This window comes from Dicentrarchus labrax, unplaced genomic scaffold, assembly GCF_905237075.1.
Source record: "Dicentrarchus labrax unplaced genomic scaffold, dlabrax2021, whole genome shotgun sequence".
Classification (NCBI taxonomy): domain Eukaryota; kingdom Metazoa; phylum Chordata; class Actinopteri; family Moronidae; genus Dicentrarchus; species Dicentrarchus labrax.
The window spans coordinates 8,001,057-8,023,804 of record NW_026136715.1 but is presented as its reverse complement, the minus strand read 5'-3'; the positions used below and the strand labels follow the sequence as shown (position 1 = coordinate 8,023,804).

The following is a 22,748-nucleotide window of genomic DNA, read 5'->3' as shown; positions in this document are numbered from 1 at the left end:
TCTTTCTCTCTTTTGCTCTCCCTCTCTCTGTCCTGTCTCCATGGATCCAGGCCGCAGAATGGGTCGATGATATTGTACAATAGGAAGAAGGTGAAGTACAGAAAGGATGGCTACTGTTGGAAGAAGAGGAAAGACGGGAAGACCACACGGGAGGATCACATGAAGTTGAAAGTACAGGGAGTTGAGGTGAGTGCGCTTACAAGAGTTTGGATTTATATGGAGTGAATGGGAAAAGAGGCAGGGTGGGGGTGGGTATGGGGTTGGCGAGAACCAACCTTCACCCTGACACAGACAAACACAGGTCTACGGTGAGCTCTCCCCTGGCTGTAATGGAGACAGTCACATGCTGCAGTCGGCTCGTGTCTCCAAGGAGCCTTACCAAGAAACAATGCAGCACAACAATAGTTTTCCCTGGGAAGCCGGTGGAGTGGAACCGATTGTTTGTACCTTATTAAGGCTCTGGATGTTGCCTTTGCTCCAGAGAGCCTACATTAATCTTGCTGGCTCAAAGCAGTACTGTGGAGCTAGCGTTCCCTCACCTCACTCCAAGTCACTCCCCATACCAGCCGCTGCCATAAAAAGCCCAGTTGTATCTGTCCTTGGCTCACCCAGGCTCAATCTGGCTTGACCTGAGGTGGTGGCAATGCATTGTGGGCACCCTGGCTGATTAATAAGCTGGCCCATATATTAGACCAGGCAAGTCTCAGCCCCAGACTTCTTTAATTCTTTTGATTACAGTTGTGTTGAAGCAAATTTGCTACAAGTTGAAATAGAGTAGAGATGTGAGGGTGGGAGATTTTGGTGTCCCATTTGTGTGTGTGTGTGTGCGCATGTACACACACAAACACCTGCACACAATTCACGCACATGTACACATAACCACACACCTCAGGGAGTGGTGCTGTGAGTCTGTCACACAGTATGACAAAGACAAAGCTCAGACATTCTCCCAACAGGGGCTCTGCTCTCTGTTTGTACTCCTCCAGATATTTGTCACTGCAAGAAAATGGCCTCTTCCTTCGCCTTGCCAGCTCAGTGTCATCTCTGGTCCTGCAGTGGTCTGATAACCTGTTGGGACTACGTACATCCATCCTTTTGGAGTGTTACATATTTTTCTACTTTCTTGACAGTCCTGGATTTACAGGAGGTTTATTCAGTCAGCTTGCATTGATACAGTTATATTAATGTGAACATAGATGCAGTAATGTTTAGTGTGTAGGCTCAGTCTTTTTCAATCTCCACAGAATACACATAAATCTCTACAGACAGGGATTGAGAAGTGATTCTGCCCTTTTTGGACTAGCATTTCTTACTCAAATCCTTTTTCACTGGCAAACGCATTGAGTCTATTCAATCCAAGTGGCAATTGCACAAGTTGTATATTAACAACAATACAGAAGTTCCAATACAGCAGTTACAACCTCAGTTAATAGGAAAACCTCAAACTAATATGAAGTATATGCACTTTGTTTCAATAACAGGATACGGTAATTTCCCCATTCCATTTTTGTCAGTAAAGGTGAACTCACCTAAACCGTGTTGGTGGACCTTTGACCAGCTTCAGCTCTACCCAGGTCCCACCCTCATTGGTGATTTGTGGATTTGCCGCCTCCAGTAATAAAGAAAGATGGCATCATGATTGACCTCTTGGTTCTGTCCTCAAAGTGCCCCTTCAAGAAGAAGCCAGGGACATTAGGGTGTAATAGGAGGAGTATCTTCTCTGGTAAACATGGCTTGTACAGTTAATACAAGAACCAGCTGTTCCCCCAAACCAGTCTTAAAGCATACATATGCAATATAAATAAGCACATGTCTAAAGCAGAACATTAATAGAAAGTGGCAACAGATGTCAGTTGAAAATGGCCCCACATCTACCTTACTTTAGCTGTCTGTTATATCATCTAGGCCCACTTAAGCACACGTGGAAGCACTGTCCCCCAAAAGAATTCTGTACTGTATGCCACTGTCCTATTTTCCAGCATCAATGCTGGTCAATGCTCCAGAAAAGCAGCTGTTTTTCTTCAGAGCCTTTCTCTCAACTGGTACATCACAGCTACTGTATCTTCGCTACTTCTCTTGTCCAGTGATAGCACGTGTTCTTCTGCGGTCTTGTAGCTGTCACAATAGATGAGCAGAAACATACGGCTATGGCATAAATATATCCAGACCTCTGTGACCAACAGTCCCAGCTTTATAAAAATTATATTAAAAAAAGACATTTCCTGGTAAGACATAGCTGAAGAGATTGGCTCTTGAGGTGAGAAATCACGTGAAATAAAACACAAAAGACTCTTAAATCCAGGGCAGCACTCCAGATTCTCTTCATGCTACATATTGTGCTGTATATGCTGTGTGGTCTATTGACTTGCCATGGCCTGTGCAATGTGCACTTGGGGCGTCAAAAGACGCACATTTCAGAAACAGAAGCAACACATGTTGAAAATAAAAAGGGGCAGATATCTTTGTAACATAATTCTTGGGTGTTTGAAGAAGGATGTTTTCTTTCCATCTCAGGTGAACATTGAGTAATGCCCCAGTGACTATTACAGTATTTTATGTCCATCAGTAGCAATAAGCAGTCAAAGTCCGAGATAGTTATCAAATTACTAAACCTGTAGAGTGCAGTGTACAATATGCAACAAAAGATAAAGGGTATATTAAAGCAAAATCATCATGGGTCATACGCGTAAAGTCCGCTTTTCATTGAGCTGTCGGCAATAATTCGGAACAAACTGTAACTCTCCATGCTGTGATTTTGCTCTGTGAGCTCCTATATGTTGTAACCAGTCTAATTTACCAGAGCTAATTGCTCTGTGAGCAGCAAAGCCAGTGCAAGGTGTGAAGGTGAGCTTAGTGGAGAGAGAGAACACATGCAGAAACTGACTCAGAGCTGCAAAGCCACATGGGAGCTCATAGAAAGTGGACCATAATTGCTATTTCACAAACTGCACATAAAAATACAGCGCACACATTGTTTGTGCTGAGTTATAACACTGAGACTGTGTCTTGCAGCCTTGGAAGACCTGAGTCATGTCCTTTATACACCTCACTCCCCAAGACTGACAGAGAAAGGTGATCCATCAGTGTTGTAACCAGCCTATGATGGGATCCATGACCCATCATGTGCAGTCATGTTTACTGTAAGCACATACAAATGACTTGACCTTTTCTTTCTGCACAGTCAAAGTATGAGACCTCAGGAGAAGAGAAATAGCTATCTATTTCTGCTTACTACTCTATTTAGAAGGAGAAAAGACAGATCTATTTAAATATGTAATTCATATCATATCTCCACAAGACATAACTTGAGCATAACCTTACTTGTTTTACAGGATAGAGTTTACATCACTCATGCTGTGCTGTAGCTGCTCTGATTCCCCAGCCACCCAGTGCTTAATAGAGGTTCTGTGGCTATTACATGGGCCAGGTTTAGTGCACAGAGAGGACAAGTGTTGTGGGTGGTTCAGGCCAGTGATGTTCAGTGGCTCCAGCGAGGGAGAGGCTTTGAGTCCGGGAGCCAGGGGCCTTCTGGGGCCTGCGAGAAGCAGCCTTGCGTGGCAGGAGTAGATGTCAGCGTGTGCTGCTGCTGTCCTGTCTGCTCCACAGTGCTGGCTCAGCAGCCCGTGTAAACCAAGGCTCTACTCTCTTTCTTCCTCTCTCTCTCTGTCTCTACCTTTTACTCGCTTTGTGTGTCTTTTTCTCTTCCACCCCCTTCTTCTGTCTTTCATTTCTTTTAATTCTTTCACTAGATTTTTCATTGTCCTTACTACTCCCACCTCTCTTCCTCCTTACTGCCCTTTCCGTCCTCCCCCCTCCTCCTTGCACTACTCTCCAAGTCCACAGTCCAGACGGACAGAACCTTGAGTTGGGCGGTAATGCTCCCTGTTCCCTAAAATTGGAGCGCAGGGCATGTTGCGGCATTAGCGCTTAACAGGCCGTGAAATAGCAGCCTGCCTTCCTGACGTCTCCCCCATCACTCCAGGTGAGCTGGCCAGACGGCTGGATAAATGAGCAAGCAGCACCCCCAGCAACCAGCATGCATTTGGGGCACCTGAGGAGAGATGTCCATCAGTGATTATCTCACCACACCCTGCTCTTACCAAGCTCAAGTTGTTTGGCAGCTCCTGGCCATTGCCCAACATCAATGGGGGTCCTTGCAATCACTCTGAAGATGTTCGTGGCTGTCTATCAGTCAGCATCCTCAGCTACACCAGGTTTTGATTGGCTTTATTCTCACAGAGTGATGTCATCTTAATTCAAACTGTATCTCTCATGTGTGCATAGCTCTAGCATCCCCTGGCTTCTTGCTGTGAAATAGCAGAGACCTCAAACACATCTGCTTTGACAAACTCCAACTGATCTCTGTTCTGCTTCTTGTCAAGCTTCTACCACCTCTTCTTATCTGATTAGCTGTTAATGTCGGCTCAACCCCTCATCTCCTCCACTCCTACACCCCTTCTATCCTTTCTCCCCATTATTCCTAAGCTTTAATAAACTCCCTCAAACGCAGATCGATTTTCTCTTAAGTGAAGGTGGCAGTGCCTCTGACTTATTTCATTACCACAGGCTAATTATACCGATTGAAATGAGCTTCTCTTCTTAAGGTGTGCTGTGCTGCTCTGCGCCCCCACACTCCCCAGACTTTAATGCCAATACACTTCTCTACCAATTCCCTAACTCCCATTCCTGTCTCAGCTCCACCCCACCATCCTTTCACCCAACCCTCTCACCCTCCGCCACCTAAATAATCAGCTGGTGTGTCCTTAGCTCCCGTAACTTGTCATTTCATGTTGGATCCACCCTAATGTGTGATTTCAACTGTGCAACTGTGCAATGAAGGAAGGTAATGGAGCATGCTGGTGGCTCAATCGCCTCTGTTCATTGATAATAATGAAGACAAATGTCAAAACATTAGTTGCTAATGTTGTAATGGAGTGGATGCTAGTAGATGCGCGCTGGATGCTACACTGCATTGGCTTTCAATATCACATGACCTTCAACATTTAGCTCCTCTTTTTACCAGTATTCTAGTCCTTCCTTTTGCAGCCAATCAAACATTTTTTGTCCATCAAAGCACATTTATACCTGAATTAATTTGACTCTCTGGAGACACAGCTTTATACTTTTACTTTTTGTCTGCTAGTTAAAAAGGTAGTGGGAAAAAATAAAATTCCACAATTTCACGGCCATTGGTAAATTATCAAACTAGCTGCATATCTGTGAAATAGAGTTGCTTTGGATGGCAGTATGTGTTTTCAGTAGTGGTGGTAGCACTGATTTACAGATCCAGTGGCTGATATCACCAGATTGTGCGGCCAGATGTGAGAGGGCACTAAACAAACCCCTGTTTCTGAGAGGAGGTGACACCGTGCATGCTTTCCCTCCTTTCCCTGCTCCAACTCAACTGTGAAATTAAGATCAGATTACTGATACAGGCAATGCCCAAAGCAAAAAAGTTTGTATTTTCCATTTTTATTCAAACTTATAGGCTGTCTTTTAGACAACAGTCAGCTGCCTGCTCTGTAAAGACAGTAAATCGATTACTGTTTCCATTGTCTTCTCTCTTCTCCTGGAGCCTGCTTTGTTATTCACTATTTTTTTCCTTGCCTTGGAGCTCACACAGCTAGCTAGCTCTTCCTTTTTGAATTACCTGATTGTCGAGGAGTTAAGACCAATCTGTGTGATATTTTAAAGAGCGGTTACCATGGTTATAACTCCTAACTTTCAGCTCTCACATACAATAGAGCAATAGTCAGTGAGTGGTTGTATAGGCACAGAAAGTATATGGTTTACTTACTACAGCTTGGCTTCTCATTTATTAATGCTAATACAAGTTAACATAACCTTGGGAAGAAGGAATATAAAAGCATCAAGTAAGATCTTTATTAGAAATTGCAGCATTAAGCTTTAGATGTGGCCATGCAAGGGAGGTAGGTGAGACCTGGATATCCATTTTAGTTATTGTGCGATTTTTTTTTTAAATCCAGCACAGTAGATTAAAGCAGTGATCCTCTCCCCAGCATAATGGCTTAATGGGGGTTGTTATGTTGTTATTAGCAACTGAACCAAAGCCTTCCCACATGAATGCCTTACCCCCAGCACTGGGAACGTCCACTTTACCCATGGTTTTCCTTTAAGACTGCAGTAATTAGTTTTCCTCTCTTACTTCTTACAATTGCCGAATCACTCAGCAGCAGTTAAGCCCTCAGTCTGTCTTTCATGCTGACCCTGCTATCACCATTTCAATCCAGCAGCCGGATTTGAGGGGCTAATTTTGGAAAGGTTGCTGTAGGGAGCGAATGTATAAGGCGCCTGTCAGAAAGCTGTGCATTATCGACAGCTTCAGTAATTTAATTTACCACATGTTGCTACATGTTGAAGTGTTGTCATGCTGAGGCATCTCCATAGGGGTCCCCTTCTTTATAGTTATTTCCTTTCGGGGAAGTAAGAAATACCCAAGAAAATGGCCTGAGAAATATTTTAATTTCTTGCAAAACTTGAGGACTTTGACTTACATTTAAAGACTGGCTTTATGGAGGCTCCCTGCTATAGCTCCCCATCTCCCTCCTGGGTTGCTGTGAAAAAGGGAGAGCTGTCCAGCAGCTTCAGACACCTTCATTGCTTTAGTGGTAAAAAGTCATTCAGAAGACTAATGGAGCCCAGTAAAATGAGGGAGGAAGATGACTTGAAGCCATATGACCTTTCATTCTTTGGCAACACTTGGAACAGAAATCTATGGGGACAGAAACACAAATGCTTACCAGTACTTCGCATGTGTCCCATTATTGATTAATACTACTGGTGCACCAAATCAAGTGAGTTTGCCAGCGTTTGATGTATGTAACCCCGTATTGGAGTAGAAGAGCAGGACCAGCACCAGATATGCAAAGGAGGGGCAAGAGGTTTGTAGAAGGGCTGAAGAAAACAAAACACTTCAGGCAGTGAGCAGGCTTTGCATGACTCTGGTTTGTGAATTTTTCTTTTGTTTGGTCTCGTGAGCGAAAGACAGATCCCTGGACAACGCAGGGCCTGGGTTTTATGTTAATGAGCAACTTTCACCAAGGCTTCTGCCTCCTACTGTTTCTCAGATCCAGGCCAGAACACTCTTCAGAGATTCATACTGCTCAGAAAACTGATACAGTGTATAGTGTTATGTACCGAAAGGCCCACTCTAGTCTAGACCTCGAAACCCATTGCTGGATTCAGTTGATTCACTTAAAGGTAGGAGTTCAAAGGAAAGAAAGAAGTTTCAACATCAGTCTTACTTTCACCTCCCTCATGTCAAGGTGCAAGTTCTTTGCAAAATCTCTGTTTAATGATCTACAACCAGCTTTTGGCTGGTTCACACATTTCTCTGACATTTCTGTCTACAGGCCAGGACCAAAGGGTCAGCTGAGGTCTATTGAGTAGAATCAAAGAGTGGTTTTCTATGCCTGAAAACCTGTAAAATGCATTATATAGATTTCTTGAAATGCCTTGGATATCTCTTCAGGATATGCCTTTTACTGAATCTGCAGGTTTCCTCTTCTTCTCCCCATCTGCCTTATCTTGTTCCCTTTCCTCTCTCTTTCCCCCCTCTTTCTTACCTCCATCTGCTTCTTCCCTTTGAAAAAGCCGCTTACTCCAATGGTCTACGTTAATATGAGGCCATTCCTGTAGTGAAGGCAGACCCCTATGTCAAGAGCAGCAGTTTTCTTCGGATGTTGTTGGCAGAACCATCTCTTCTTTCCCCTGCTGCCTCTGGAACACTTGGTTCTTTTATTATCCTTCAGATAGGGAGCGCAGCAAAGGTGTTTAGGATACTACTATACACGGAGGGGCAGGGGTTTTGGGGAGGAATCATCCAGTGACATTATCTCCTCTTTACTCAAAAAGTCAGTACAGCTGGCCCCACAATTCCAACGGAGCTTTTCCGCCTCATCTGCAAAAATATTTGTCTATTGACGTGTGCAGTGAGATGAATTTGTTATACTCGAGTGTCTCGCTCATCGGCTACGTTTATCTTTCTTTTTGCTTGGTTGTTTATTCTGCTGGCTACTGCACATGGTCTATGTATTATTAACCAGCAATACAGAGGTTTAGATGTAATTTGCTGCTGTGTTACATTTAATAACTACAAAATCAAAATGTAGCATTGCTCCAGAATTCACTCTTCAAAGGAGGTATAATGAGTGGAGCTGCAAAGTTCAAAGAGAATGGTTAAGTGTTTGTATAGAATTATACAGGGTGAGCAACTGTGCTTTCCTCAGAGTGATATTGAAAGGTTTGATATTTTACATGAAAGGGTGCTAAAGAGGAGTTTAACACAGGAAACAGGTTTAACCCTTCTGCTTTGGGCAACAGAGTAAATACTAATGCAGATAAAAGTCTGCTCATTAATGGTCTTGTCTTGTAAGTTTTGTTAGTCATAACTTTGTGTCTTGTGCCTTCTATTTCTCGCCTTCTGATCATCTCTACTTGTTTTTGAATTGCATTCTGCATCTCTCTTATTCCATTCCTGGCTGATACATCAATGTTAACCTTGTTCTTTTCACAGTAATCTGAATAAATGTTCGCTTCTGTGTCTTCCTGTATCTTTGTCCCTCGTTTTTTTTCTTCAATTTCTGTTGATTTTCAACGCTGTTTCTGTTCAAGTTTTGTTCTTTGTTTTGCTTTTTTTTTTTTTTTTTGGGTTGTCGTTTTGATTTATATTTTTTGTTGATAGTGCTGCAAAGAAGGGTGGCAACAGACTTTTGTGGATTTCTATTGCACGTTTAAATGTGAGAGAGAGAATGTCTCATTTGTTTAAGCCCAAGGGGGTGCTAAGCTTGTTCTGCATTGTGTGTCGACACTGGTCCCCTGTTAATGTCACTGTCACTAAATAATGATGCATGCATGTAGACAGATGCACTGACAAGCACGCATACTCACACACAAATTATTGCATCTATGTACTTCTATGTTTGGTTTTACTGACAGAATCTCAGGGGAAAAAAACCTTGTTATTGTATGTATGTACACCACATATGTGAGTGAATTTCCACACTGAACATACACATAAGCAGATATAGTAAAACCTCATTTCATAAATGGATAATTCAGAAATGTTATTGCTAGAAAATTACGTTTAAAGATACAAAAAAAATCTCCTATGTGATAGATGAAAATGGGAGAGATAAAAATGAATCAAAAGGACTGTAGACTGTGGAAAATAAAAGACTGATGAAAAGGAGAGGAGGGAGCAAGAGAGGCTTAGAAGGTGGATGGATGGTAAGGGAGGAGGGGGGTGGGGAGGGAGTCAGGGAGGGAGAGGCGAGTGTTGAGCAGAGAGGAGAGAGAAAGCCGGAATGAACGATATATAGCCTCTGGCAAACAGAAAACAATTGTTACACTGCCTCCCATAACCCACTTCAACCTTAAACAGCAGATTTTTTTCACTCAATTAATTTCTACACATTGGAGCAGGGGCCTTGGCTGAAGCTGGGCTTTTATGTGCTCCTGCTGCTGCAAGGCCTATACACATCTCTGTCTCTCTCTCTCCTCTTTTTCTCTGTCTCTCACTTTCTTTCTTTTTCTTCAGAAAATGAAAATTCTGCATTGGAATGGACTGAAACACTTTAATAGATGAAGCCTGAATAAACGGGGAAATATTATATATTGAAAAAATAGCGCACACACAAACAATTACTGTATTACTGTATTATCAAAGGCAGCCATGCAGAGCTTCAGGAAAACTTTGAAATAGGATTAAAAACTACTATCATACATTCTCCTGAATGCTTTCCCGTATGAAGTTCATCAGTGATTTACATCATGCATTACTTGAAAAGCCAGTCAACTTTGAATGTTGATTTATGTTGATTATAAAATCCTCTAAGAATATTTACAGATACAATACAAAGGATGAATAACAATTAAGATAAATAAATAATGATATTAATAATGATAATAATCATACACAGAAGCAAACGGGGCCACGGTGGCCCTATGTGGACAGCAGGTTGACTTGCCTGAGGGCAGAGAGAGGGAGAGCAGGCAGAGACAGATGGACAGATAGATTGGGGAGGGCATGACTGAGCTGTGTCTGTGTGTGGTGAGTGAGGGCCAGTCGGAACAACATGAATCATGGCTCCAGTTGAGAGAGGAGGAGATCAGATCAATAACAGCCCAGAGGAGGGAGAAGAGCAAGAGAGAGAGAAAGAGGATGAAGGGAGGACACAGGAGGTGTTCATCACTGGACCACCCTGACTCCCAGCATGCTCCCTTTTTTTTTCTTTCACAGGCTGTACAGTTAATATATTGAGCAGCGTGCAGGTTCATTTTCTTGGTCAAAGCTAAAACATAGGTAGATACAGATAATGTGCTAATGTGTAAGTATGACTTATTGATTATTCAATTGATGTCATGTACAGGCTATTTATGGACATCCTTTGCAAAGAAATGTAAGGATACTTTTGGAGGATACTCATTTCACAATCGTTGACCTACACTTAATCTAAAGAGACTCTCCTAAAGTGCATTTCAAAATATTATAGTCACTTTTTGAATGTGTAGCTTTATCAGCTGAAAGGAAAGTACTAACAGATTAATTTTACTCTTGAAGCAAATTCTGGTTTGATTGTGCATTTGCAAATGTGGTTGCTTGTGTGTATGTGTAAAATGTGTGTGTTTTTGTCAAGTGCATGGAGAGTGCAAAGGCTCAGCAGTGGTCATTTCTCATTAAGTGACCAGTGTGCCTAGGGGAAAGGCCTGTTTTTACTGAATATGTGTGTGTGCCAGGAGCAGGAGCAGCTACAGAGTTAGTGGCCAGTGTTGGAGAAGCGGTCTGGATGTTTAAGCATGCTACGCGCACAAGTGTGATGGCCAAGCTCTCCACCATCGTACTGTGGAAAAGGCAAGCAATTTTTCTCATCCCTCCTTTTTTATATAATTTGGTCGATAAAGGTGAAGGACGTTTCATCGCTATTTCTCCCTCCTGACTCCCTCCTCCTTGTGCGCTCTGCTCTGTCTCAGAGTGAAATCCCAAGATAAAGCTCGGCGGCGCTCCATGTTTAATGGAGCTTAATCCCACAGATTTGAGATACGGAGCTGTGAGGTAATTCCCTCATGCCCATCTTCACTAACACAGAATGGTCATGTGACCACCTAATTCTGCCCCATTGCTAGATACAGACAGACAGGTGAACACACGGACAACATAATAAACGGAGATCATAACTCTGCCAAGGACAAATGCTTTTGCTTTTTTTAAACAATTTATCAGCAAAAGGGTTGTGCTTTTTCTCAGGATCACAGAATGCTCACCATCTCATCTGCTGTAAAAACATTTTCTGCTTTACTTTCCCTTCAACTGTGCCTCAGTTAAATGTGGTCATGTTTACTTTGACTGGTCAGTCAACCTCCCCCTTGATGGGGGATTTATAAATTAATCTGCAACACAGAGACATATATGAGCCAAAGTGACAAGTTTGGGGAGTCATAACTAAAAGCTTAGTGTCCACAGACATGACTCCAGCCACACCATCACGTCAGAACGCTTGGAGAGAGTTAAGAGGGGTTGGCTGGCTTGAGACTATTTGGAGAAGCCATGTGCTGGGAAGTATTATACCCACCAACAATCCTCCTTAAGTGATGAGCTGACACTAAGCAATTTACTATTCACCCTGCCAGTGGAAATATTTTCAATCCGAGTGCATAAAGCTCCCATGGCAGGCAATACGCCAAGCCCTCTTCTTCCATCTGACACTTTTTGTTTCAGAATAGCCACTGTGTGGTTCAATTTACCCCAAGACATGCTTGTCAGGCCCGCCTGACATGAGCTTCGTTGTCAATGTGTAAAACAGTCCACATGGATGATTGCAGAGCAGCACTGGTTGTTAGTGGTAGTGACTGGGGTTTGAGAGAAAGTAAATGGGCATGTTACCAAATGTGCCTGTTTTTTTATTATAGACTAAAAAGGATGCTAAAAGCAAAACACGAAAACAAGCAGCTCCACTTATTTAATCAGTATTAGGACTACATGTAATTCCCCACAGATTTCCTTGTCTGCCCTGATTCCACCTATTCTCCCTTTTCCTATTGTTTTCATCCCTTCTGTCCTTACTACCCTCTACCATGTTCTTCTATCTTCTCTTGTCTCCTCCCCTCCCTTCTTTGCTGCCTCTCAGGTGGAAGGCACCTAATTGTCACAGGAGTAGAGTGAAAAACACAGAAACACTATAGTTATTGTCCAAAACAAAAACAGGAGGCTTGGGCACTCAGAAAAGCCACATACACATAAGCATCCGGATGTCAGTGTGCTTGGGCAGAAGCTGAATGTTCGAAGCTGTGTTTGTGTTTGTTTATGTGTGTGTGAGTGTATGTTTCTGGCAGGTGAGGGGGCACATCATCCTTTATAGCTGCACTCTCTCTGGCGCTGTCACTTCAAAGTCTCAATCGCTTGCCTTTCCAGACCCCAACCACTGCCAACACAGCCAATCCACCTCTGCCAAGGTCCTCTTCATCCCTCTGCTACTGCTCTTCTCTCTCCTCCTTTGCATAATTACCCAGGTAATTGTGGAGTAATTGACTGCATCACCTGCTCCTAGGATGCTCTGGCATTGTTTAATAAACAGCTGGAATATGCGCCACATGTTGTTGGAGAGCAAGAGGAAGAACATATTGGGGCAGAGGGGGAGGGCTGGAGATTGGGAGAGATGGAAGGAGGAGGACTGAAAAGAGCTGGGTGGTGGAGTCTGAAAAGGAGGCAGTGAGAGTGTACACATGCTAATTTCCCAAACACAGACACACAGATATAACATTCTCTAGGCAAGTCCTGAACTTGTTATGCAAGGTGAACATATTATTGCCTGTGGAAAGATTAGTGAGGGAGAGGGTAATGAGAGTGGGAGATGGATAGATTTAGAGACACAGGGAAGAGAAGAGGCAACAGAAAGTGAGTGAAAGAAAGTTTGAGGCATGAGAGAATGAGATGGATAGATGGAAGGGGAGCGAGAAAGGAGAAAGGGGTGAAGCGAGCCTCTCAGGGCTAATGACATTAAGGAGGTCTGATGAATCGACACCCGCTGAGTGTTATTGACGTCCCCTGAGCCTGCCCAGGCAGAGCCAGCCTCCCAGCCCGGGTATTGGCTAGGCCTGCTCCTCAATTAGACTGCCTGATTAGATTCCCTCGGTTGTGCCCTCTCATGGGGTGAGCAGGGTGGCATGATGGATGTGATGGGCAGGATTATCAGAGGGGGGTGTCACCCATGCCCTGCCTGGGGGGCACCAGACGATGGGTTTGACCAGTCGTCGCAGGGGCGTGTAGGCGGAGGGCAGGGGGCGCGGCGCGAGTCTCTTATTGAGGCTGTCAATCATTGCCGCTCACAAGATAGAGGCTGTGTCTCTGCACAGAGATGCACAGGAGTAATTACTATTCCATCTCACTTGGCATCTAGATATATGAGGCTCTTCACAACCACTGACCTCACGTGGCAACCCTTCACCATCTTTGAAATTGTTTGAAAATGCTCAATTTACATATCCTGTCCTTCATTCACTAATCCTTCAAAGAGGGACTCAGATTGTAACTGCTTACATACTGCAGATTCTGTGGTTTTGATTTAGTGTGCTCTTTATTTACCAAAGTAAATGTGAAAAATGCTAAAGTCTTCAGAGTTTAGTTGTGTTATCATCTGTGTTCCTACATTAGTCCCTAATGTTGAAGAGTTGGCGAGGATATGTCCTTAACCCTATTCTCCCCATCTTCTGGTAGTGACAGTTTCTTACAACCATTCATCAACATCTTGGCTCTTGTAGTGCAAAAAATGGGGCAAGTCAGGTAAGTGTCCCAATTCAGCAGTTTTGAAAGGCAGTAACTAATGATATCTCAGGAATGGGGGCTGCTGCTGTTTCCCTGAGAACTTTCCTTCCTGTTCCATTGTGTGTTTGTGTGGCTGGATAGCTAGCTAATGGCCTGTCTCTGATGAATTAGGGGGTCTGACACCCTGCAAACACACTCTCCCAAGGTCAGAGCAGCCCACAGATTACCATATCCGGGGGCTTTAACAATCTAACACAGCCTCAAGTCAGTCAGATGACAATTGAGTCGAGCACACAAGAAGATAAGGGAGTTGGAGAATGGGAGGGGGGGTATTGCTCCAAAGGAAGAAATTGCTTTTAAAGTGGAGAAAACCTGCAGTGATCTCTTCCGCTGATGTCCCCAACAGTGGCTGTGATGCCAAGTGTCCATTTGTGCATCCCTCTCAGTTAGGGCGCTCTTGCAGTTGTTCACTCGACAATGTTATCCCTTCTCTTTATTGAAAGCTGGTATTCAACCCTCCAGTCTGTGTTAAAGAGTCCTCTTACACCCAGCAAAGTGCTTAGTGAATGTGCTGTGCCGAAGCACTTCCATATTTCTTCACAATAGCACCAAGTTGTTTTCAAATACAGCGTAGTATAATGTTCCATTAAGCAGTGTAACATATTGTATAAGGGATTTCATTGATTCATAACAGAATGTGGTCAATGTCTCAGCCTTGTTGTCAGGTGGACACTGTCACATAGAAGTAGATAAAGCAATCAGAGAGCGGAGAAGCTGTAAGCGATAAAAACATTTAGATTTACACAGCTAAATATATGCACAAGCCTGAACTTGAACGAAAAATACAGTCTTGCAAACACACATGCACATTCATGCATGCTCTCGGAAGCAAATTGTAACACATGAGGGCATACACACATCCACCCACACACTTGCCAAATGTGTCTGCAGGGAGCTGGCTAAAATGTCAAGCTATGTGCATGGCTGCCTCCTGTCGACGCCTCTCTCCTTATTTCACAGCAGCACCTGGTGGTGACAAAGAGCACAGAGGAGAGTGACTCCCTAGGAGACGAGAGGAGAGGAGAGGAGAGGAGAGGAGAGGAGAGGAAAGTCCACCCATTCCCTAGACAACAGACCCTCCCTGTCCCATCATGTTCTCATTGCCTGTCAATCCAACTCAGGGCTGCTTAATTTCACTTTGAATTGACGATGTTCGAGCCCCTGCCAAAGTTTGAGGGATTTTAGACGTAGTACCAAAGCCAAGGAGCATAATGAATGAAAAGCCCCTTCCCAAATTGATTTCAAACTAAATCAAACCCTGGTATTCAATTATCTGCCAGAGCTGCCACTGAGGAACTTTAAAGTTGTATAGGCAGAGAAAGAGAGAAAGAAAGGGAGGGGAGAAAGTGAGAAGAGGGAAAGAGGACGGTCGGAGCAGAATGCAAATGACTCCATCCCTGCGTGGTGTCAGAACAGGTGGCCCAGTGGTAGCGCTGGGGCTGATGAATGAGCTGTTGAAGTGGAGCCCATTGCTACCTCTAGCTAGTGGCAGCTCCAATTCTGCCTAGTTAAGCATTTGGCCTCCTCTGCCAGGAAGGCTTAATTGAAGAAATCATCACAGGGACCGGGACAGATCTGGTGTTACTGGGACCAAATTGTCTGTCTGCCCAACCAGACTGTAACATCATAATAGTGTGATACTATCCATCCACTAATCACAAGAAGTGTTTCATTACAGGATACCAGACCAGGACCATATTCGTTTTTATTATGCACCCAGGGTGAATTGCTTCAGTGTATTTGCTACAGTCAGAAGCCTCTACTTCATGACCCATTCATGTAGATTACTGGCTCCTACTGTTGTTTAAAAAATCCATTAAAAACATCTCACAAAGACATGCTGCTGCTTTGACTAATGTAATACATTATGTTGAACAGCACGTGTATTGCTGGTTTTCCTAACTTGCCTTTATCACTCAGGTAATTACTGTTTTAGTGTTATTTAATACTGTATTACACCTGCATGAGGAAGACAAAATGTCCTGTTCTTTTGTGACACTTGTTTCTTTTTTCTTTTTTTCTTCCTTTGTAATATTTAATTCAGTCTACCGCAGCCCGTTGGACATTATTCACAGCAGACAAGCAGTCTATGAGGCAGGGAGCAGAAGGAGTGCAACCCGATTGGTTTGTCTTAGCAGAGACCAGTGCCTTTTTTATTGTATCAGAGAGTGAGGGTAATTATTGGTAAATTACAAAAACCTGTCCTGTCAGCGATATCAAGCAGAAACCAATCCAGTCATTGACACCGCAATTGCGTTCCAAAAAACAAGTAGCCTTTGGCCCCCTGCCGCACCTGCGCATAGTGTATCAAATGTTTGGCCTAACTAATGAACGACTGAATGCAATTATAATGTACTATCTCTGAAATTAGGCCTGCCATGGTGTTAATTACATAATTACTGAAGATGTCAGCTCTATGCGGGAGGGTGGAGTGTCAGTGGAGAGAGTGGAGCACACAGGGAGGGAAGTTGCTTTGCTTTCAGGGATGAACTATAGACGCTTCTTTGATTCATGATGCCGGCTTTGTGGAAAATATCGCCTTTGCCAAGTTAATTTTGAAAAGGCCAGCATATTTGGGCAGAGACAATCAGCCTGACCTTTCTGAGAACAACCCCAGTTTTCACTCTTTCACCTTTTTTTTTATTCTTTCTATTTTCTTTTTCTTTCTTTCTTTTTTCCTTTTCTTTCTACTGTCTTTCTTTCTTCCCATCTCCCCTTCACTCTGCTTTCTCTCCTCTCTCCGTTCAGTGGGGCTGACATGCACGTCCTTGACAGCAGCGCCTGCTAATAGAGACCGCCATTGTTTATCAACACATCCCACTGATGAAGCAGCCTTCCTGTTTCTGTTGGAATATTTGTACAAATTTATTGGAGGCTGCCTCTATTAGACGCAGGCCTTTGCTAGAAAACAAGTATGCTCCTAGTGTAGATAGACAATTGTATTCTCCTGCTTGTGTACTTCACTAATCAAGGCGACGCAGATGACTTTGCCGTTGTTCAGTGTGCAGTTATATGATGCAGATGATTGGAATATCAATTCATTCCACACTTGCAGCCTCATGGCTAATTTGCAATGGCTGTATATCAAATGTGTCATGAGAATGGGGAGCCATATTTTCCTTACAGAGAATATGGAACAGAATTTGTCATTTGCCATGCAATGCGAACCTCTCCCTGGTGACATTTGGTATGGAGACTGAGGCTGAGCATGTGTGTTTATAAAAGAGTGAGTGAGAGAGAAAGAGTGGAACTAAGTGTTAATGTATTTATGTTGAGTATGTTTGAGAGTGTTTGTCACTAGGATCTGGGGCTGCAAACAGACAGGGTATGATGGGGCCAGGGCGTCCCAAACGAGATGCAGATGAGGCGCCATGCTGAATAATCATGTACCATCACCGCTCTTCCACAGACAGGGAGGGGTCTCCATCACAGCTGTTTCAGCCCAGACACAACCCGACTGCCGCCCTCCATCCCCCACATCTCTCCCTGTCCACCTGTCCCATGTCAGTACTGCCAGCCAAACAAACTCTGACGAGACTTTTCTAGGAACTGAAAATAGTTTACCTCCTCCCTGTTCTCTGTTATACCTCCACCCGCTGCCTCCTGCCTCGCTAGTCTGCTGTTTTCACAGGAAATTAGCCAGACGTCCCCTGAGGTGGATCTCGTGCATAGCAAGATATCTGCCTGTCAAGGTGTTCTACGGCTTCTGCATTCATTTGCTGCTCAGTGTCTCTCTCACTCCCCCCCCCAATCTACCTCTCCACCTGACCCCTGCAACTGCACTGTCTCAAAAGTGAGTTTAGAGCCCATCTGGACCACTGTATGTGAGCAGTGTTTTTCCTTTGTTCATCTAAAAAAAGTATTTTTTTTACACCGTAGAGATGATTTGTTCCTTAAGATACTTGTTTCTTCCACCTATTGTTCCTGTCACTCTAAATTGTTTTTTTGTGTTTTCCTCTGTGACTGTGAGGAAGATTACAATATTAGGGTTCTGTCTTTAATCACCACCTGTATTTTGAGTGTTATGCTCTAACCCTTGCCATACAGAGCCTGACATCACTCTTGAGAGAAATAATTGCTCTGCCTTAAGCTGGTCTAGCCATGGCCCCGGCCGCACCATAGGTATCAGAACTTAACAACTCTTTGACCTGAGGTGCTGTATTTATTACACCTTGTTTTATGACCCCATAAAACAGTCCCTTGATGAATTTGATAGGCTTATGAAAACATTTCCATCCAGACGGGCTGTAACAGTTTCAGAGGGACAGACCTGTACAGTAACTTTCTTCATCACCACGTTCTGCCTGAGGCCAGCCTGTAAACTAGTAACAGCACTTCATGCCATTCTTGTTCTGCAAATTTTTGTGCATTCCCAGTCAAAGAACAGTATGATGAACAACTGTGAAGCTGAGTAGTGACTGGGTGACTGATCAGGTTACACAAGAAATGAAAAAAGGTTGAAAAATAAAACAGTGCAATTAGAAGCGTATGGAAATTAGGCATTTTTAAAATAAGTTTAGTGACGCTGTTTTGCTTCACAAACCACTTTTTTCCTGCAACTATTTCCTGGACCATCTTGTGTTAAACTGGTGTGCCCATTTTCCAAGTGGTAATGGGTGACCTCTGCTATCATCACTTGCTCTTAAGGACAGTTGCGTTCAGGTAGTGAGTCACTGAAATGGGTCAGATAGTGGCCCATATTTGCCCCTCTACATGAGAACAGAAGGTGGACGTCAGTCACAGTGGAGGAGCCCAGGGAGAAGCAGCACCTCTCGGGATCTGTCCCTAGTAAAGAATCGCTGAAACAGGGAATTCAGTGGCCCAAGACTTCTGCAACACAAAGGACTGTCCTCCTGCTCTGGCACTCAGGGGACGAAGTCAGCAAAGTGCCTCTCCACAGCCAAGACCAGAGCACTCGACTCATTGTGTGTCTTTTGTGCTCTTAGAGGCTCTGCCCCGCTTTAGCTTTTTTTTTATTTTGTTCAACTCATGCAGACACTTGAGAGGTGCCAATGAAGGATGGCACCCATTTGTGGATGTCTGACACAGCATCTTACAATTGCCCATTAAAGACTTACAATTGGGTTTAAAGAAAAAAAGTCTGTTGTCTCGTTTTGGTGCAGTGGACAAAGGACGCTTAGATAAAATGACCAAGTCAGGCCTGTGCTTTTAAGATGTAATGATCTCCAGTTTATACTGATGGCTGCCTATTTTTTGTCTAACTTGATAATAGGAAAGTGTTTTCTATGGAAGATAATGTGGTACCCTAACAGGATGGATTTTAAGGCAGCTGTATGGTGTTATGGAGTTTAGTGGTGGACAGTTAGATGACACTGCTGGGAAAAAACAAGCCCTCTCTGCAGCACTACACCTCCTCAGTTCAAGGATACAGGCTACCGTCACTAATCCACTGAATGACTGCGTTGACCACTCAGCCTTGCTCTTCAATGCATTTACCCTGTATTATCAGGCAAAGGGAGAAAGAAACAGCCACAGAAGAGTACAGTCACATGCACTTGTGCTGATACATGTGCAACACATGATCCAGTGACAAAGACACAATACTTACGCAACAGGACACATCTGAAGTGCCAGAGCGATGAGGGGAAATGAGGGGGGCATTGGAGTCTCCCGTGAGCTTACACCTTCTTATACTGTTGGTTGGCCCATGAAATATTAACAGTGGCTGCCTCCCCTCTGAATAAGCCAATAGAGTAGTAAAGGGTGAGGTCTGCCTCACACAGTGTTTAATGCATGCCCCTTAGGGCCTCAGCTTGGTCTGAAAAATAGGGCCTTTTCTCTCCTTCTTACCTTCACTCTTGTCTCCTTTCTTTCTTTTATTTTGTCTATCTAACTGTTTTAATTTTGTGTCTTTCTTCCAACTTTCAAGCTTTTTTTTCTTTCCTCATCTGCTAGAAGGGGAGAAAAAGACAGACAGCAAGAGAGAGTATAGGAGAGAGCAAGAGCGAGAGAGAGAGAGAGAGAGAAAGACGGTGAGTGGTGGGATTCAGTGGGCTTAATGTTATCAGATGGCCGGTGCGTTGGCTCCTCTGCCTGAGCCTGTTGTCTGTCCTCTAGCTGTGTTTTTCACCATGTGCTAGGAGGAAATGGTTGTTCTATGGCGATCTCTGTTTTATGAGGCATGCAGGCGCTTTCTCATCTGTTCGTTGTTTTTCACCCAACACCATCACAATCTTTCCCTCCTACGGCAGAGCAGCAGACCACCCTTTACAAGGTGACTATAACAAAAACAGCAGAAAGCCTGAATAAATTAAACAGATGCTTAGATATCTCCTTTTTAATGGTGGATTTAGACAGTTGGACAGTTTGTGATATCTTCTGTTTCACCTCGAACACAGCTTTCAAAGCCACCATATTGGTCAAAAGGACACAAAAATGTGGCATATAAATCCTTTCCCTAATGTATTTCACCATGTTTGGGAAGTGTGACAGTGACAATAGCATAGCCTAGGTGCTTCCCTGTCTCCATGCAACCCACGTGAATTTGCACGCCAGTTATTTCTTAATCCACAGCCATCTGGCTGCAGATGATTGAGCGCCTTTCCAGAGCGTCTTGCAGTACGTTCACTTGGCACCACAGAGTACAAAAAAACCCATTCCAATTTAATTAAACTGAAAGAATATCATTAGGGTTCTTAATGATGATTAATGTCTAAATAATAATAACATTTATGAAGTATTAGGGAATTAGAGTTCTAGTTGGATGTGAAATTATTCTTTCAGTTCAGGTACAGGACATTGTTATAACAAATAGCAACCCTCATTACTCATATCATTGGCTCCTGAGTTAGAGATTCAGACAGATCGGGAATCCATTTTATCTCCAAGTTTACTCTCCACTGGATTCTTTCTTCTTTGTGAACTATAGAACATTCGGCGATCCACTCAGCCCTGAAAGCCGCTGACAACAAAGTCTTTGTAGTTTTCTTCCTGTTGACTTATTTTCTTACTTTCCTCCCCCTGTGTTAAAACAAATGGCAACTGCAGGAAGCAAAAAGAAAAAAAAGAGCTGAAAAGTTGACATTTAGCTTAAATGGAGGTGGAATGGGCCGCAGGGATGCTGCTGTAACGATGCAGGGGAGACTAGGGCTTCTTCTCTCTTCCCGTCCCGCTAAAACAAGATTTATGACCTCACGAATACCATCATATTTTAGCAGCTGATGTACACTGTGGGTGGTTTATCTGGGATTGAGGGCTTTGCTGTTGAGCCCATCACTGTGGGGCTTCTATGACTTACAGTGGCAACATGCAACAAGAGGTAACAAAAAGGACACTGTGTTGTTGGTTTGCTATATCTCTTATAAGTCTACCACATGACACATTTTTCCCCACAAATATGAGAATTTGTATGCTCAAACAAAAGAACAGACAAAATAATGGGGTGAATGGAAACATTTTTATAAAAATCTACTTCTCTGTTAAATTCCTCCTCACATATTATCCATTATCTTTCAGGGGAAGCATGGGGAGTCATAGAGCATTGAATGAGAGATCTTATATTCATCTGTGCCCCCTGCTTTGCGTGTCATTGCTATACCCTCTTGCTCTTCCCTCACCGCTTTCCTCTGGCAGTGTAATTGACAGGCTTCAGCAGTTAAGACCTCCAACAGCTCTTTCTTCATTTGGAGACACTTTGTCGGTTTTAATCAGGGCTTTAATTGGCAGGCTGGCGGTGGGTGAGTGGCACCAGGGGCTGGGGCATAGAGGCGACACTGACTTTCCAAAGATACCATTTGTGCTTTTTCTTTCCGTTTTTTTTTTTTCAACCCACCCCTCTTGCTTTCTTTTTATTTTCTTTCTTGCTTAATTGCTTTCTTTCTTCCTGTCCCATTCTTAACCCCCGTTGTTCTAGCTCCTGTTTACAAATATGTCCACAAACATTAATTCATAAAATAATGTTTATCCTGATACTCTTTTGGTACTCATGTTATATCTTTGTACTATCTGTTAACTTACAGAAATGCTCAAACACACTGTTACACATAGATTAGAAGAGTGTGCTGATGGCATTACTGATATAACAAACCTAACTATAGGGAATACCATTGGAGTAATCCTAACTATAACACGTTGCAGCTGTAAGTGTGAGTGTATGTGAACACTGACTGTGGGTCCTGTGGGCTCTTCTGTATTGTGTTTGAACTGGGCTGCTTTGTGTCGCTGATTTTTCAGTCCTATATGGCAGCTAGTACGACAGGCCAGTATGTGCCGTGCTCCTGCCAGTGTTGCTGAATCTAGGACACGGGGACTCTTGTCTGTGATTCTCCCTCCTGCTGAGGTGTTAGTAATGCCAGGGGACAAGCTAGAGCGCATTGAAAAAGAGTGAAAAATAGGTGGTGGGAGGTAGAAGGAGATAGAGAGAAGTATAGATAGGCTGAAGAGAAAGAATATGTCCCAGAATTCTTTGTCAGAATCCTTTGTTGACAGCTGAAGCCCTGCTTTTGAACCTGGCACAGCAAAGCCTTGAATTGTCTGTCATTTTGATGACATGACAGTTATTGTCAGTACTGCCTGCGCTAAAGCATGCCTCTTTGCTCGTTTAGTTGTATATTGCTGTGTATAGACTTTGTGTATTTGTGCATCTGTGGTGAAGTACAAGCACTGGCTGGAAAAAACCTTCCCTATAATCAACAAGCATCCTGTGTATTTGTGAGGCCAATTAAGAGTCATTCATTTGCTAATGAAGGCCCTGTCGAGGTCTAAACTGCTCCTAGGGGCATGCAGACATGCAGTCAGCACACACGCAGCCCTCAGCAAAGCTCAGCGCCACCAACATAGTCATCAGTCTGTGCCCGCTGCTGTGCGCGCGTCTCGCGTTGCCCACTCAGCACATCTCACCAGCAGCCCCTAAACACTAAAAAGTATAATTGAATTCATTATTTCCTGT

General features: G+C 43.5%; 1 protein-coding gene across 1 annotated transcript in view; it reads left to right on the top strand.

Annotated features, from left to right (window-relative positions):
* Positions 1-22,748, top strand: part of camta1a (calmodulin binding transcription activator 1a) — a 274,592-nt gene that overhangs the window by 154,530 nt on the left and 97,314 nt on the right. Inside the window, exon 5 of the mRNA XM_051424831.1 lies at positions 51-186. Coding sequence (XP_051280791.1) covers positions 51-186 — 136 coding nt within the window. The remainder of the gene's footprint in view (positions 1-50; positions 187-22,748) is intronic.